General features: G+C 28.6%; 1 protein-coding gene across 1 annotated transcript in view; it reads left to right on the top strand.

The window, feature by feature from the left end:
• The window catches only part of poe (E3 ubiquitin-protein ligase-like protein poe), a 187860-nt gene that overhangs the window by 121996 nt on the left and 48819 nt on the right, over positions 1 to 17045 (top strand). The window contains 6 exon segments of the mRNA XM_067288343.1: positions 680 to 881; positions 3949 to 4138; positions 6746 to 7017; positions 8636 to 8843; positions 10786 to 11120; positions 16037 to 16225. Coding sequence (XP_067144444.1) covers positions 680 to 881; positions 3949 to 4138; positions 6746 to 7017; positions 8636 to 8843; positions 10786 to 11120; positions 16037 to 16225 — 1396 coding nt within the window.

Below are 17045 nucleotides of genomic sequence, written 5' to 3'. Positions count from 1 at the left end.
AAGCAACACAGACAAAACCTGTATAAAACAACATCATGCAATGCAAGTACCTGAAACTTGCATCATATGTAAATCAGCAAAGTTCCATCTTATCGTCCAAGTGTCATGCAAATGAGACATGATAGCAGTGCACCCATGTGAAAAAATGTAATGTACTATGTATACAGTGAAATTATTTCTGTCAAAAAATTGTCTGCTACAACTGCTGACAGTGAAGAAGTGTTTGATACAAGAGTTGCTTATGCAACCTCAGAGAAGGCATTTAGATGACTAGCAATGGAGGGCTGTTCATTTCTGCATTTTTGCCATGTACTGTACATTTGTGTGTTGCTTTAATTTTGAACATGAGCGTAATTTAGTCATTAACTTGTTCCATTTATATATACTATAATTTTGAAACTTATAATACCAATATAACAAAAACATTTAGTTTGAATTGTTTGTATTTTTCATCTGGTGTTACCCCAATTAAAATTGACAGTTTTTAAATATTATTCATTTATGGCATGTTGCTTTTAAGTTATTTTTCCTTACGCATTATTCTGATTTTCTGAATATTTGAGTTTTTAAATTTCTCAGGTTTATGTTGACATTTTAAAATATATTAAATACATAAATGATTAGCCAAGAGAATTCAAATATTAATAATTTGCTATAATTCATGAAATTTTTATTTTAGATTAGTAGGAAGTAGCATGGAATTACTAGATGGATGCTTTTCTGTAAGAGCATTGACAGAAGAGAAGGATAATTTAAAGACTGCAGCTCTTGAAATGGCTACTCAAATGTTGACCCTTCCTACACCACCTGCAGTACATCAGCATGTGAAAGCATTACTTGCTGTTCTTCATAATAATAGGACTGCATATAGTAACCATAAAGTAAGTACAGTAATTAAAATTATGTAATTTTTATAAGTCTAATTCTAAGAAAATAGTTCATTTAGAAAAGCTGATTATATTCTATAAGCTTTACACGTATTTTTTTTTCACTTTTTTTATTTATTTATTAATAAACTTTAACTTTATATATACTATTATAAAAATTTAACTAACACACTCTCTCTCTCTCTCTGCATACCATATCAGAAATCCTGACCTGGCACAGGTTAATAAGTGGTTAGTAAGGTGCCAAGGTGTATCCTGGGGGAAGTTACAACCAGAGTGGTTCCCCGTTGCCTTCTCTGGTGCGCGATGTTATGCAAGGGGAAATGCCTTCCAGGAGGTCTTGTAAGAGAAACTGGCCCCTATTCAGGTGTTACAAACGTGAAGAAAACCCAGAAAACTCCACGTGGCCAGCCCATTCGAGTACAGTGCGAACCTATGACCAAACTCCCAGTGTTTAGTGACAGAACCGCTCGGCCACTGGTGGGCTAACTAATGCTGTGTTTTATTCTTAAAACAAATTATTCTCTGAGATTGCTTAAAAAACTGTTTATTTTGTAATTTTAAATTATTTTTAATGTTTATTCATAAATATTTAAATGAATTTTCTTCCAAAAAATTTATTTTAGAAAAAGTTATCTTCAACTTACATTAAATATATAATAATTCAGATTAGTGATGGACAATACCAAAATTTCTCTGGATTCCAATTCTGCCGAAAATTCCCAATTCCAATATGATTCCTGATTCCAACTTCTTTTGAATACTTTCTGAAGTTTATTTTAATTTAGAAAAATTAACAATTTACATTGCTAGCATGGTACATTGATTAATTAATAAACATCAAGCTTAAGAATGGAAAACAATTGGAAAATCCATAATCAATCTTTTGAAAGAAACATGAAAATTTTCCATTTATATGTGGATATGCATGCTTTTATTGTGTACTACATAATAAATTTGTAATCTTATTTTGAATAAAGTTACTATTGCAACACTACCCTCAAAGATAGTGCAGTTAATTCCCTTTTATTCAGCCAAACAAATATAGTCATGAGTTAACTGATTTTTGAATTTATTCCCTCAGGCCACAAATAGCTAGACTGACTTGTCTTGAAAAATCTATTTTTAAAACTAAAAACAGCATTAAACTTAGCTTGATCAAGTATTTTTATTCAGAATTGTGCAAATTGCATTTGAAAATTTAACATATTAAGGCATCACCTGTGAATCATAACAAAAACAAAATTATGAAAGATTTTTCCATAATTATAATGAGAAAGTCATTTTATCATTATAAGTAAACATACTAAATATAAAAAATAATTTTATATAATATTTTTCAATTAAAGTATAATTTTGTTTACATTTTAAATTGTTTTGCTGACATAGGTAAATATTTTTGTGACTTTTGGCATTGATTTGAAACTTGATAGCATGATAGTTCAATCAATGTTAATGCACATATAATTCAAATTTTTAAAAAGCAGGCAATTTTATGAAACAAAAAATTAATGAAATTACTAAAAAATTAAAATGAATTTAAATTTGATTATATTTTGTGTGAAACAGTGCTAAAACAATTTCTATAGTTATGTTGCAGCAAAAAAGAATTGCAATTAAAACAATTGTAATTAAAGGTTTAAAAAATGCAGGCAAAATTAAATAAATAAAAATTATTAAAAATAATAATTAAAACTCTGATCTTTATACTGAAACCAAAAGTAAAATCAAATCAATTGAAAATTGAAACAATGCTTTTAAAAACCATTTAAAAATTTGTTTTGAAATATTCAAATTATAAATCAAATTAATTTTCAAATTTGTTACTTGTGTGTAGCAGTGACAGAACATTTTGCTTTTAATATATACATACACATACAGAATACAGATTGTTGGTCAAGCAGATCCAATGCTGGCCGGATGGCAACCCAAGTCATATCTCCTCTAAAATGGGGACAATTAGTACCAGCTAAGTGCAATCTCTCATTGTTCTGACTTCACAAAAGAAAACTTATCTGTGACAGACATCATCTCACATATGGGGGCATCACATATTCTGCTTTATCAAAATGAAAGTTTCCAATAAACTAATATTTAATTGTTAATATTGTAATTCTAAAAAATTTTAATCTTTGAAACAAATAATTCATTTTCTTGTTAAATGTGGAAGAATCATTTTTAAAAATCAGGAATCAAAACAAGATTTTCTTGATTCTGATACCCAGAAAATGTCCAATTTTCTGATTTCAATTAATTGTCCCATCACTAATTCAGATACATTCAAACATGTAAACATTGTTTTTAAAAAGTTGTTTTGAAATATTCAAATTTTAATTCTAAAACAGCCAAACTGAAGAGGGACTTTTGATCATTTCAGGCCAAAGGTCCCTCTTCAGTTGGCTTTTTTCCATTGGTTCAAAATGCATCTTGGCAAATATAATATAAAATTGTAATTTAAAACAGCTGTATATATATATATATATGATAAGCCCAAAAATTGAAATTATTAAGACTGTAATTGTAATTTTAATTGATAATAAATCTAATATTTTATGGGCTAAAAGCAACAAAAAGAAGGAATAACAAATTTGAAGATTCATAAACTAACCAAAAATGTTTGTTTTGACTTCACATTTGCTGTTGGAATATAAAGGTATTCTACTACTGATGCAATAACATCTCTACTATAAAATTAATCATTGTATATTATGTAATTAATGAAATATTCATTATTCATTGGTTGATAATTTATGAATTTTAAGCAATTTAATTCTACGAGTTTAATACATTAATATTTAGATTGCTAATATTTGAAAAAACTTTAGACATTTTATTAGTGTTTGAAACTCTTAATATAACTTTTTCCATTACTAACTCTACAAGTAAATGATTTTTACCATCTTATCATTTATGAAAACAAATGGTGAACTAATGAATCAATTTATTTTTACATATTGTATAAAAGTAAAATCTTTTCTATAATAGAAAATGGACTTTAGATATTCATAAGTTTTTAAAAATTGCATTTATATAGATCAAATCATACTTTTACTTTGTTTAGGATCAAGCTCTTTTGAATTATGTATTACAATGCCTTAATTGTGAAGGAAAACCTTCTGAAGAAATGGATGGTGAAGCCTTTTATCGCCTGATCTCAATAGCTAGAGGTGTTGCTGTTTCTCGTCCATCAAATTTAGTCAGATTTGCAGAATCACAGGATCAAACATTAGTAGATGAAACTAGTGAAGGAGGTAAAATATATTTTAAAACATTTTAAATAATATATCAAAATTTTAATTCAGATAACTCTCTTACTTTATTCTAATTCATTAAAGTATTAAGTTTTAATAATAAATTTTTACTGAGATTCATTTTAACAGGAATTTGAACCAATATCATTATAAAAGTTTTCATAAAATAGAAAACTTTAATAATTTAAAATAGTGCAGACACACTAAATAATAGCTAGCATCTCAGCTTGAAACACTATAGGAAATTTTCCTAATGCAAAAAGTAAGTCTTCTACAAATGCCAGTCCACATGCCAGTATTAGTTTTGGATCCATCTGTGTACCAGACTAAATTGTGTGGATGAAAGGTCACCCTACTCCTAATTCCAGTCAAAGAAACTAGGAAAGTAGACCAAATAATGCTTTTCAAACTTAAACCAAGATATCATTTTGTCAGAATTAATAAAGATGTTTTCCTTCAAAATGTCTCTCAGTATAGACAAATGATCAAAAGAGCATGCTGTGAAAGTAAGCTGACCATTACACTTTAGCCTATAAAGGATCCTTGTTTCTATAAAGGATTCTTGATTCTTGATTTCCTTGTTATCATTTCGAACAAAAAATGTAAAGCCTGAAGATGGCCTATTACAGTAGGCTGAAAATGTTCGGAATGAAACAATAAGCTCAGCGAATATAAATCAGGTGTGTTTATTTATTAATTGATCCTTGTTTCTTCTGTGTGTGAACAGAACAGGTAAAGGGAATGAAGATTTATAGAACCTCGAGAACTACCTAGGGTTATAAACATGGCCCTGTGTAGTTATCCCATATAGTAGGCATATAATATGCTGCAAACTTTGCAATTTTATATGACAGTTCTTTCAAGGCATCTTAGGCCACCAAATTAAGATAGCATAGGTAATTTTAGGTTGAACTATCATAGAATAAATCCAAAGTAGGACATGTGGTTGCAGACACCAAAATTCACCAAGAGTACTTGTACAGTACATAATCAGAAGATATATCTGACATTATCTAGCATCATCTCCAGCTGCAAAATTCATAAAAGGTTGGAGTCAACATTACCCCAACATATTTGACTGAAGAAAAAATTGAACTGTTTGAGGGCAAAGAAAAATCCTCAAAGCCTTTCTGTGAGTAAAAGGAACAATAACCATTTGTCAGAACTGATGCTTAAGCTGTTAAACTAGCAGCAGCTCTGCACATTACATAGGCACCTTTGAAGAAAGTCTTGATAGTGTTAGGAAATTTCCCAACACACAGCAGAACAATATTGTCTGCATATCCTGAGTGTACAATCTAAAGCTAATTAAAATTCCTTGAGACCACCCATAACAAGATACCACAGCAAAGATGAGAGAACTTGAAGGCAGCCTCTCATGACAGATACACTTGGGAAAATTTCAAAAAGGAAGATCACTACACTACGATGACAAAGCATAAAGTCAATCCAGCAAACAGTTTTGGAATTTAAATGCCAAAGAATTTAAAGCATACTCTCTCATGCTTTTAACGTGACAATTTATTGTTTATATTTAAAAAACTTTGTTTTGATTAAATTTTTCTTTGAAACTGATAATTTAAAATTTATCAATTTATTAAACTCATAAATGTATATATTAAAATAATTAATGAATAAAGTAAAACCTTTAAATCTCAAATTTGAAGGAAGCAAAAAATGGCCATATGTTGTTTTACATGTGGAGATGTATGGAAAGTGAAAAACATTTTTATTTGGACACAAAGTACAAAGCAGTAGAATAAGAGATGCAGTTCTGTGGTATATTTAAGTCCATCATATTTATTTAAAACATTATTGGAACAATATATGAAGCTTCAATAATAATTTAAATAAATATCATGAAATTAGGTATATCACAGAATTATCTCTCTATGGAACAATGAATTTATTCAAAAATTAAATTTTACATAATACATTATATGAATTGTTCAGAGGAAAATATAGATTGCAAACAGATTTTTAATAATGTAAAAGACTTTGTAAGTTCATAAAGTACTAAAGACAAAATTCAAGTTGGCTGCCATGAACAAAGAACTTGGCTCTAAATTGAAATGTGAATCATGAGAAAATCAGCATTTTCCAATGGAAATTAAAAAAAAATAGTGAATAGATTTTTGCTACTGTAGTGTGCTTCTTTGTCAGTTGTGACATAAAAAAAATATTCCCAATGAGTGGAGAACATAACTTCTAAATCACTCGATGATACTACAGGAAAGATATATTTAGCAAATTTTCTGGTAAATTGGAAAATATATCATTGGCTTGCTTATTCAGCTATATTAAGCAGTTTTACCAGGCAATGTATTAAAAGGATTTGTCAAGCTTAATAAACTTAGGTTGGTCATAACTTGTTGAGTTTGACTTAAGGGGGACAACATTGAGATGTGTGAAATTTTGTTTAGTATTAGGAGTAGAAGTACATTATTATTATATAGTGTTTGCTGGGACCAACAATTCAGTTCAACTTAAGGAGGGATTTGAGATTAGAGATTTTGCTGTATATTAAACCTATTTTCATATTTTAATTACTACTAGTTATTTTTTTATAAATTTCCATTATCTTATATAAACTAATATTTATTCTAGATCAAACAATGGTTGAAAATGGAAATATAGATACAGGTGATATTTCAAACTTGCCCCCTGTCCATGGTTCTAATCCAGGACATCATCAGACACACAATACATCTCACCATTCTCTTGGCAGTCCACAAAGATCAGCTGGATCAGATGGAACAGGAAGTGGACATTTCATGATTCAGTTAGCCGATGCATTTTGGCGTCTTCACGGATTACAACCCAAAAACATTGCATTAGCCCCAGTCTCTCGCCATGGTTTAGTTCATGTGGAAGCAACAGTAAGTATTTAACAGTAGAATTAAAAATAATAATTAACTTAAACTCCATTCTTTATTATATTTTTTGTGTACTTGTTTGTTCAAAAACATAAAAGTCAATTATCCTAAACTTCTGTGGGAGATCATTTATATAACTATGCAACAATATCTTATCACTGAATACATCTCTACAGAATGTACTGTACAGTATAGCATGTCCAAAAAGTTTTGAAATTTCAAACTGTTACACCTTTCTAATAATTCCTTGCGATGTTATAAGACATGTGCTAAAGTTAAGAGCAATTCTTAGTTTATTTTTAACATTCTGTTTGTTGTAAATAGGGAAGGGGAATGGTTGCATGCACAACTAGCCAAGATACTACAGCTATCTTGATATGTTGGAACTGTATGCAATGCCATAAATTATGGGTGAAAGTGTCATCTTTCAGCAAGATGGTGTTCCTCTGAAGTCTTCCAACATTATTTAGGAGTTCCTTGAGACATTTCTACAGTAATAGATGGGAAGAAGAAGATGGAAGGCCATAGCCACCATACTCTTCCAACCTCTTATTGGATTTTTACTTTTGAAATTATATCAAGCAAATCATTTACAGTGTGTGTGTATTAACCTATTCCCTGGTATTCCCGACATATCTCAGGTCAAAACATAATGACCTTGACCTGTGGACTTGAGAGATCTCATATCTGCATCAGGACGTTTTTGACACTAGATGTCACTAGTCAGCATAATTTTTATATTAAAACTAACTTCGAAATATTTTTTTGTTTTTACATTTATTAATATGTCTATTTTGTTTCTGCAAAATAAAAAAAAAAATAATTTTGGATGATACAATAGCCACAATTATTTTTTTCTAAAATGTGGAATTTTTGTTAAGCTTAACATCAACAAAAATTCAAGATGGAGCGACATGCAATGGAAAAAATTTCAACATGGGATAAGTTAATGATATTAAACACTTGAAATAACATATCATGGAATCTACCTCACTTATCATACCTAATGTATTTTGTTTTGTTGTGGGAAGAAACTGAACACTGCCTGGGTATCTGCAAGGCAGTCATTAGAGCACACATCAAACTTTATTAAACATATGAATAAAAACTTTGATAGTTTCTCTTTAATTTGATACTGTATTATGTTTGTTTACAAAAATGTAGCAGTTTGAAATCCATTATGACTATATTACATGTCATTATCTAACCATAACAAAATTTTATACTATTACATCTTTGGTTAGCTCTTTATATAAACAAACACTAATTTTTGAATAAATTATTTATATATAAAAGTTTAAAAATTTGAGCTAGTGATGTTAAAAATTATTATTAATGCTTATTTGTTTATGCTTATATTTGTTTAGAACTACTATAAAATAACTAGAATCATGTAGATAATCAAGAAAGTGAAAAACTGTTTATCCAGAATTCATGTAAACTCTGGTTACAAGCATGAAACAAAATATGTTTACAAATAAAATAATTTGATCATAAATTCATACATGCAAAATATTTTTAATATTATTAATTGTGATATTATTTCTTATGAAAATAAATTACATTTATAAATTTGAATTGATAACTTAGTCTTTAATAAGTATAAATTATTTATTTTTAGGTCCATGCCCTTGTTGAAGTATTCCATGCCTTTACAGCTTGTGATTTAGAAAATGTATCTTTGGCTGCAAAGCTGTATGTCAAATTATTACTTTGTGAAGATATTAATGCCAGCTTTGCTGCCAAGCAGGCCTTGATTAGAGTTTTACGCCCACGTCTCCGACGTAGAAAAGTATATATTCCTTCACCACCTCATTGTAGCACTCCTGGTAAGCTTTGCTCTCAGTATATGAATATTTTAGAATTTTAATTACTTCACACTGCTTTATTTAAGGAAACCAAATTCATTAAAAATATGTTTTCAACTTCTATCAATACATTATCAGTTTCAACTGTTGCTTTGTTTAAACTTCTTGAAGAATAAAATACATCAGTACATTTTTTATAGAATGTTGTTTTAAATAACATTCTACATCTTTTTGTTATTACATTCTTCATTTTATCAACAAACAACTAAAAATAAATGAACAATACTAAATTTCTTTTTATTTATTATGATACTATATTATATTAATTAAAAAATGTTGAAATATCAAGTAAAATATTTGAAGCAAATTTATTTATTTTTTTTATTTTGTTATTTAAATTGTTTTAAATAATTTTATGCCCAATATACTCCATAGGCATTCATTTGTGATATGTAGGCTGTTTTTTATTTTTATTTTTTTTCAAGCGTCAAGTGTAAATAACAAAATGAATTTATCACTAAAAGTTAGGTACAAACATGGTTACTTTTCAACATAATCATTGTGAAGATTGAAGCATTTGTCATATCTGTGGACTAGCTTTTCCATCCCCTTGTCATAGAATATTGTCGCCCTAACATTTTTTTGAAGATCATCATTAGTCTCAAACCTCTGCCCTGCTAGCCACTTTTCCTGTTCAGGAAAGGAGTGGAAGTCATTCAGCGCTAAATTGGGGTTATATGCTGGGTGTTTAAAGGTGGTGAAGACTTCCACCCAGCTTAAAACTTAATATGTGAAGACTTCCACCTCTTTCCTGAACTGAAAATGTGGCTAGGACGGCAGAGGTTTCAGACTAATGAACTAATGACAGTCTTCAAAACAACATTGTTAAGGCCATCTCAATTCACCGGCAGCAACATTATATGACAAGGGGATGGAAAAGCTTGTCCACAGATATGACAAATTCTTCAATCTTCATGGTGATTATGTTGAAAAGTAACCATGTTTGTACCTAACTTTTGGTAATAAATTCATTTTGTTATTTATACTTGTCTTTGTTTTATGGACCATCGGAACTTGAGAAAAAAACTGCTCTTGTAGTAATATAATCCATACCCCCTTCAAATTGTCTCATAAACATGGATAATTTTCATGCCATAATATTTATTATGGCATGGTAGTGAATTTATCACAAAATTATTTTGACTTTAAAAGTTATTTTGTGCTAAACAATATTAAATATCAGTTTGTATTAATAAAATTCATTAATAAAAAAATTTGTTTTTTTAGCTTTGAAATTTAAATCTAAAGAAATATGTGATATTAAACTTTTTTTTTTCTTATGTGGATCTAACTTCCATAATTCTCAAATCAAACTAATAAAAAATTTTATACTAAAATAAATTATGTAAAACAAGTAGTTGATATTACATTTGATGATTTAGAGAAATTTAAGCTTACTTTTAATTTATTAATGATGATAAATCTCATTAAATGTAGGCATTTTAATAAATAGTTCTAAGTTTTGTTGATGAATGTATTGATGAAATTTTATTACAAGCTTGTAATATAAGTTATCATTTGAACACAATAAAAAGTTTTTTCATGTTTTGATAAATTTGAAGAATGTATAAGAAACTGAATTTAAATCCTTTAATAAAATTCATTTTGATAATTCGTGTTCTTTATAAATCTACAATATAGATTTTCTATTGTTTAGTTTGGTTAGATTTATAATCTAAGTTATAAACAACTAATTTATATTAGAGTAAAATATTTGAAAGCCTATACTATTTTATAAGAACATTGAATCAGGCTTGGGAAAAACTTTTTGTACACTTTCATAATTTATAAAAATTTTAAATTTGATTATGATAAAAATTAAATATTAAATTTTCAAATTAGATATTTAATTCAAAAATTTATATTTTAATATGAGATATTCATGCAAATTATAATTTTACAGGTGAAAGTCATGATGTTGAAAGCAGTGATTCTAAATTACTTTCTCATCCTCAACCTCAATCAGTACATTCTCATGTCTCAAATTCTACACCAATACAAGTACCAATATCATCAGATTCTCAACATCATGATTCTGCAATGCAAGAAGATGGAGAATCTCAATTTGAAATGGTAGAAGGACTTGAACCAGTAGTTTTATTACCTGCTGAAGGTGCTGCTGCAGCAGCAAATTTAGAAGCATTAATATCTGGACAGGCTGGATTTCCACTTCTTGATATTCCTCCTGATGCTGATGATGAAACAATGGTAGAACTTGCAATTGCCCTAAGTCTACAGGTAATAATATATAATTTTTCTGAGAAGATATTGAAACTTTAGATCATTTTAATTTTTATTATATTCTAGTTTAATTAATAATTATTTTCAAGAATAAAATTAGAAGTATTCATTCCCAAAACTAAATTATGTTTATGCATATATTTAAATTCTTCAAAATATAGTATTATATATATATATATATATATATATATATATATACACGAGAGCAAGTTTTTTTAACCTTCGATGCTCCATAAAAGAAATTCAAGTGTAAATAACAAAATGAATTTATTACCAAAAGTTAGGTACAAACATGATTACTTTTCAACATAATCACCGTGAAGATTGAGGCATTTGTCTGTCTGTGGACGAGCTTTTCAATCCCTTCTTCATAGAATGTTGCCGCCAGTGACTTGAAATTGGCCTTAATGTTGTTTTGAAGATCATCATTAGTCTCAATCCTCTGCCCTCCTAGTCCCATTTTCAGTTCAGGAAAGAGGTAGACATCTTCATACCTTTCAAGCTTCCACCCAGCTTGGAACTTTTTAAATACTCAGTGTATAGCCTTGATTTAGTGCCTAGCAACTTCCACCTCTTCCCTGAACTGAAAATGTGGCTAGGAGGGCAGAGGTTTGAGACTAATGACGATCTTCAAAACCACATTAAGGCCCATCTAAAGTCACTGGTGGCAACATTCTATGAAGAGGGGATTGAAAAGCTTGTCCACAGATAGACAAATGCCTCTATCTTTATGGTGATTATTTCAAAAAGTAACCATGTTTGTACCTAACTTTTGGTAATAAATTCATTTTGTTATTTACACTTATTTTTTTTTTTATTTGTGGATCATCAGAGGTTGAAAAACAAAAAAACTGTTTGTGTATTTAACAATTTCTACATAATAGAATTAGAAAAAATTATGAACTGCTTTCCAAAACTTTTTAAAGCCTTCATTAAAATAACTATTTATATATGTTAAATTTTTATTTTTACATGTACAATTATAACAGTGTTCTTTTTGTATGTATGTGTAAAATATAAACACTTTTAAATAAATTTAAGTAAATTTTCATAATGGTTGTAATAACATGATATGTAATAATAATAACATATAATAATGATAATAACTAACTTGATATAATAATAATAATAATAATAACATGTAATAATAGATGATAACATTAAATTCTAACAGTTAAGAAATTAAAAAATACAAAAGAAATGTAAATATTGTAAACCAATAGTTGGTGATTGTCTGCATATATATGCTGTACCCCCTCATTATATAGCAGATATATGGTGCTTTTTTTGGTCCTCCAAATTTTAAAAGTATTTTGGTCAATAAATTTTAAATTACCAGTTGTAACTGAATTTCTTTTTGCAAGGAAATAGGGTATTTTATTCTTACCATTGTCTTTGAAACTACCACTATAGGTGAAACAATAAATTTGTCAAGATCTAAATAAGCAAAACAGGACCTGACATTATCATTTATGCTTCCTTCTGGTATTAAAAGTTGTTTGTTTATTGGTTTTAAGTACTGTCTCCTCACTTACAAGTTTCTGTGAATTGAAAATTTTATACCTTTATATGAATTGACAGTATTTTGTCCATTCACATAAAGGTGTGAAATTTCAAATTGACTGCATAATGTGTAAGGAAAAGATTTTTTTTATTTCTGAACCAGAAAGCTCTAAAATTTTTATACAGTAGTAACTTTATTTTGCTTTTTAGAGAATTTTTATTCTGTAATTTTATAAGTTTTGATCTTCTATTATATATTCAATATTTATTTTTAAATTTTCAATTACAATAAAAATTATAAATCTACTGTATTTATAATTTTTATTGAAAAATATAAATTACAGGAATTATTAATAAGCAATTTATTATGACATATAGTACTGTATAATAAAATCACAACTGATGTTTTGTTTTTATATTGATGGTATTTGTCTTTAAATATCATTGTTAAAGAAACAATAATTCTAAATGGGCGTTTGTGGTGTCGATGTTTACGTAAACATCAATTAATATGATATAACCACGAATAAATTCAGTATTGAAAAACTAAGCTTATTTTATATCAGAAACACTTGCTGATGAAAGAATAGAGGATAGAGATTGCATAGCATGTATTATCTGTTTAGTATAAGCCCAGAATTTTTAGTACTCATTTATTTCACGCCACCAAATATATTGCACTTTTTCTTTGACTCCCAACAAGGGCAATATAAGGAGGGACTACTGTATTTTTAAAAAATAACATCACTAAGAAGGGTTATATTCAGTGGTGATATTCGGCGGGTTCGCACAGGTTCGGCCGAACCCATTGTTAAAATTTTCAGTTTTCTGAGCGGGTTCGCACGAACCCGTTGTTAAAGTTTTCCGAACAGGTTCGGGCAAACCCGTTGTTAAAATTTTCAGTTTCCCGAACCTTGTTAAACACACGGAACATTTCTCAGTGGGATTTTTTTTAATATATTAAAATATGCGTATTATACTCTGTAATACTACTAAACTAGGGCCTTATACCCCATTTGCACCGAGCATTTCAATCTAGATTGTGAGCAAGGTCAGGGTGTATGTCTTGGTGCGATTTCTCTAGACCGTTTCTATCTCGACTGAAACGAGGTTTAATCGCAATCGATTCAAGAGTGTTCTTGAAAGTAGATCCAGTCATAAGAGAGATCCCAGAATGCCATGCGCACGAGACAATACAAGATGGCTGTGGAACACGTGTCGGGCTATGGACAGCGAAAGAAAAAGTATAATGTATCTCGAGAGATGATGACATGCTCTAAAATACTATTGATAACTGGCCTTCTCCCATGGCTCGTTACGTTCTAAATACGCCACTGATTGTTAGATATATGGTTGCAAGAAAAGGTATTGTATTTCTGGCCAAAACTTTCGTTTCGTTTGTCGGTGATTGTCAGGGAAAAATTTTCTGCTAGCGAACCCCTTGTTAAATATTTCGAATATCACCACTGGTTATATTGTCCTAAACCCCAAAGTGCATTTTAGTCAAATGTATGATTTTAGTCCTAAATTGTTTATAGTCATTATGTACAGTAGAAGAACAAAGAATTTTTAAAATGTTAGATTGGTCAATTTGGTATGATAAACCCTTATGTAAGATAACCTTTGTAGTAATAAGTTATAAATCAAAACGTTGTAATATGTTAATTTTTATTACATCACAGCTTTTTCTTTGGAATTCTAGTTTTATTATTTATAAAACATTTAAAAAATTCTCAGTACCTAAAATAATTAATAGTTTTGTTTAAAAAAACCTGTTTATATAAAAATCATTTGTATTAACTCAGGTATATATTTTGATATCAATTCTTCCTCAATCCAGATATGGGAAGAATTTTGTATTAGCAATCATGAGCTTTGACTTGTCCCATTTTATTTCTGCCTTTCTATTGTTACATAGTATTTCTGATATATCAAAATTTGTCCTCTTCTTTTTTACATCCATTCTATGTTTTCATATTCTATCATTGAAGGATTTTACACATACTTCCTATATACCATATCCAATTCTCTTGTTACACTTACTTGAGATTTCATACACTTCACTTTGAAATCTGATTGTCACCACATTTTAAAAGTTTTATAATGTGGTGACAATCAGATTTCAGACATAAGGCTTAGTACACTGGTGACTCAGTATATAATGTGCTCCTCAAAGTCCAAAAAATTTAACTGTATTGTACATAAGGCCATGTTTTGAGGAGGAAATCTTTCTGCAACATGTGCAACTAACCCTTATCATATAGTGACAACATTGTCTATCAATTATCATTTACTGTATTAAGACACTCCTATTATCCATTTGGTTTTGGCTTTTTCCACATCGAGAAACCCAAGAGTTAGGTTGTGTTTAGGCAGTGGCTAGTATAAAATATAGACACAGCTGATAAGATATTGCAAATTGTGCCATTACCTGCCAGTTTAATTCAGTAGCCTACAATAATATAAGATAAAAGCAACAGGATCTGAAGAAGCTGATCAATAAGTTGGGTCTGCTTGGCTGTCTACTTAGTATTTAGGTTTGTATTTTATTGAAGCACATTATATCATTTCACCAGTATTGCTAGGAGACCAGTCACTTTTGATGCATGCAATATAATAATTTGTAATTTAATACAATTACAAATTATATTGTTTCTATATCTTTTCTATATTTTTATAAAGTAGTCATGTTAGAAGCTAATAAAATTGAATTTTAAATATAATTATTTGCATTACATTCGCTCAGTGTAAAAGTTCTGTTAATTTTGTTGAAGTTTTTGTCATAATTTATTATGAACAAATGTCTTACTTTTTACAAATTAGAGCTCTTTTTGTATAAAGCAGACATGAATTAAATGATTCTTATTTATTTTTTATTTCTTGATGATGGTTATTGGTGTGCCACAATGTCAATAAAGACAAAGTTTGAATACATACATCATATTACATATATATATATATTTATTTATTTATATATTTTTAAATTATGGTAAATTACCAATTTTTAAATTAGGCAATAAAAATTGCCTAATTTAGGCATATATATTTATTTATTTTAATTGGATATTTTTATTGCCTAATTTAAAAATTGGTTGATAATAAAGTAGCTAAAAATTGCATTTTTGATAACTTTACTGAACCAAAAAAAATTTATTTAATTTTATATTTCAGTAGCTGTATGAAGTATATCACTTTGATTGTTTAGATAAATTATCATCATTTTTTTTAAAATGCTAAATTCTGTACAGTAAAATGATCATTTATATATTTATATTTTGTTTTCTAAATACAAAATGCAGATTGAAATATGACTTACCCTAGATTTTTATTTTAATATTTAATAAATTTCAATAATTTTTATGAAAATTATAACTTTATTTAGTTGATTTAATGTGTGTTTTAACTTGTAGGATCAACCAGAAAGAAGTGATAGTTTGGGATTGCAGGGTCTGTCACTAAGTTCACAGGGTTCACAGCATGCATCTTCACTTGAAGGTGGACATTATTCTGATACAACTGCCTCTGCTGGAGCAAGTGATGATGAAGGAAGTACTGCTGCTACGGATGGATCAACACTTCGTACATCTCCAGCAGAACAGGTAAGATTTTATAAATATTTTAAAATATAATAATAAATTTAAAATATCAATTCTTGAAAATATTTAAACTGAAACAATAATGAATTAGAAAGTCTTGTTTAAAGTTATATATTGTCATATCCTAATCATTGTACTTTGTTCTCTGATAAGCATGCTAGTGTGTCTAGAATGTTGTTTAGATGATATGTAGGGCATACAAGTACAATCATTGCTTTATTAAATTCAAATACTTAATTTATTGTTAGGATTGGTGAAAGATTGTAATTGTTTTCAGGATTGGGTAAACAAAATACATTGTCTTCATTTTTTTGCATTTGAATTTCACATTTTTATAAATGTTTACTGTAGTTGACACTAAAACTGGCCCATATCACCAAAATATGATGATGTTTGATTGCCTTATTATTATTATTATTATTATGTTGGGTTTAGTTATACTCAGTTGTCACCAGTTGCTGTATACTACACCAGACCAGAATCAAGGCTTAGCAACCAAAACAAGACAAAAATTAAATAAGTGTGTCAGTGTATTATTATGACAGTTTTGCTTCTTTCATCATATAACTTTCATTTTCATGGTATATTATTTTTATTCATATTTTGTAACTTTACTAGTTACATTTTTATTAAAATATTGGACATATATACTTACAAAATATTTTTGTTGAAATACTGTGTGTTAGCTGTACTGATCATTATAATTCAATTGTACTGTACATGTGGAAGATGTAGAAGTATGTCTTATAAGGCCAAGCAAGCTGCTTGATTATTTATCAAGCTATATTAAAACTAATTTAATAATTAGAAATAAAGTAGTTTG

Source organism: Centruroides vittatus, unplaced genomic scaffold (genome assembly GCF_030686945.1).
Source record: "Centruroides vittatus isolate TY-2023 unplaced genomic scaffold, ASM3068694v2 scaffold_861, whole genome shotgun sequence".
NCBI classification, from domain to species: Eukaryota; Metazoa; Arthropoda; class Arachnida; order Scorpiones; family Buthidae; genus Centruroides; species Centruroides vittatus.
Note: the sequence above shows the minus strand (reverse complement) of the source record. Positions and strands in the feature narration are given on the sequence as shown.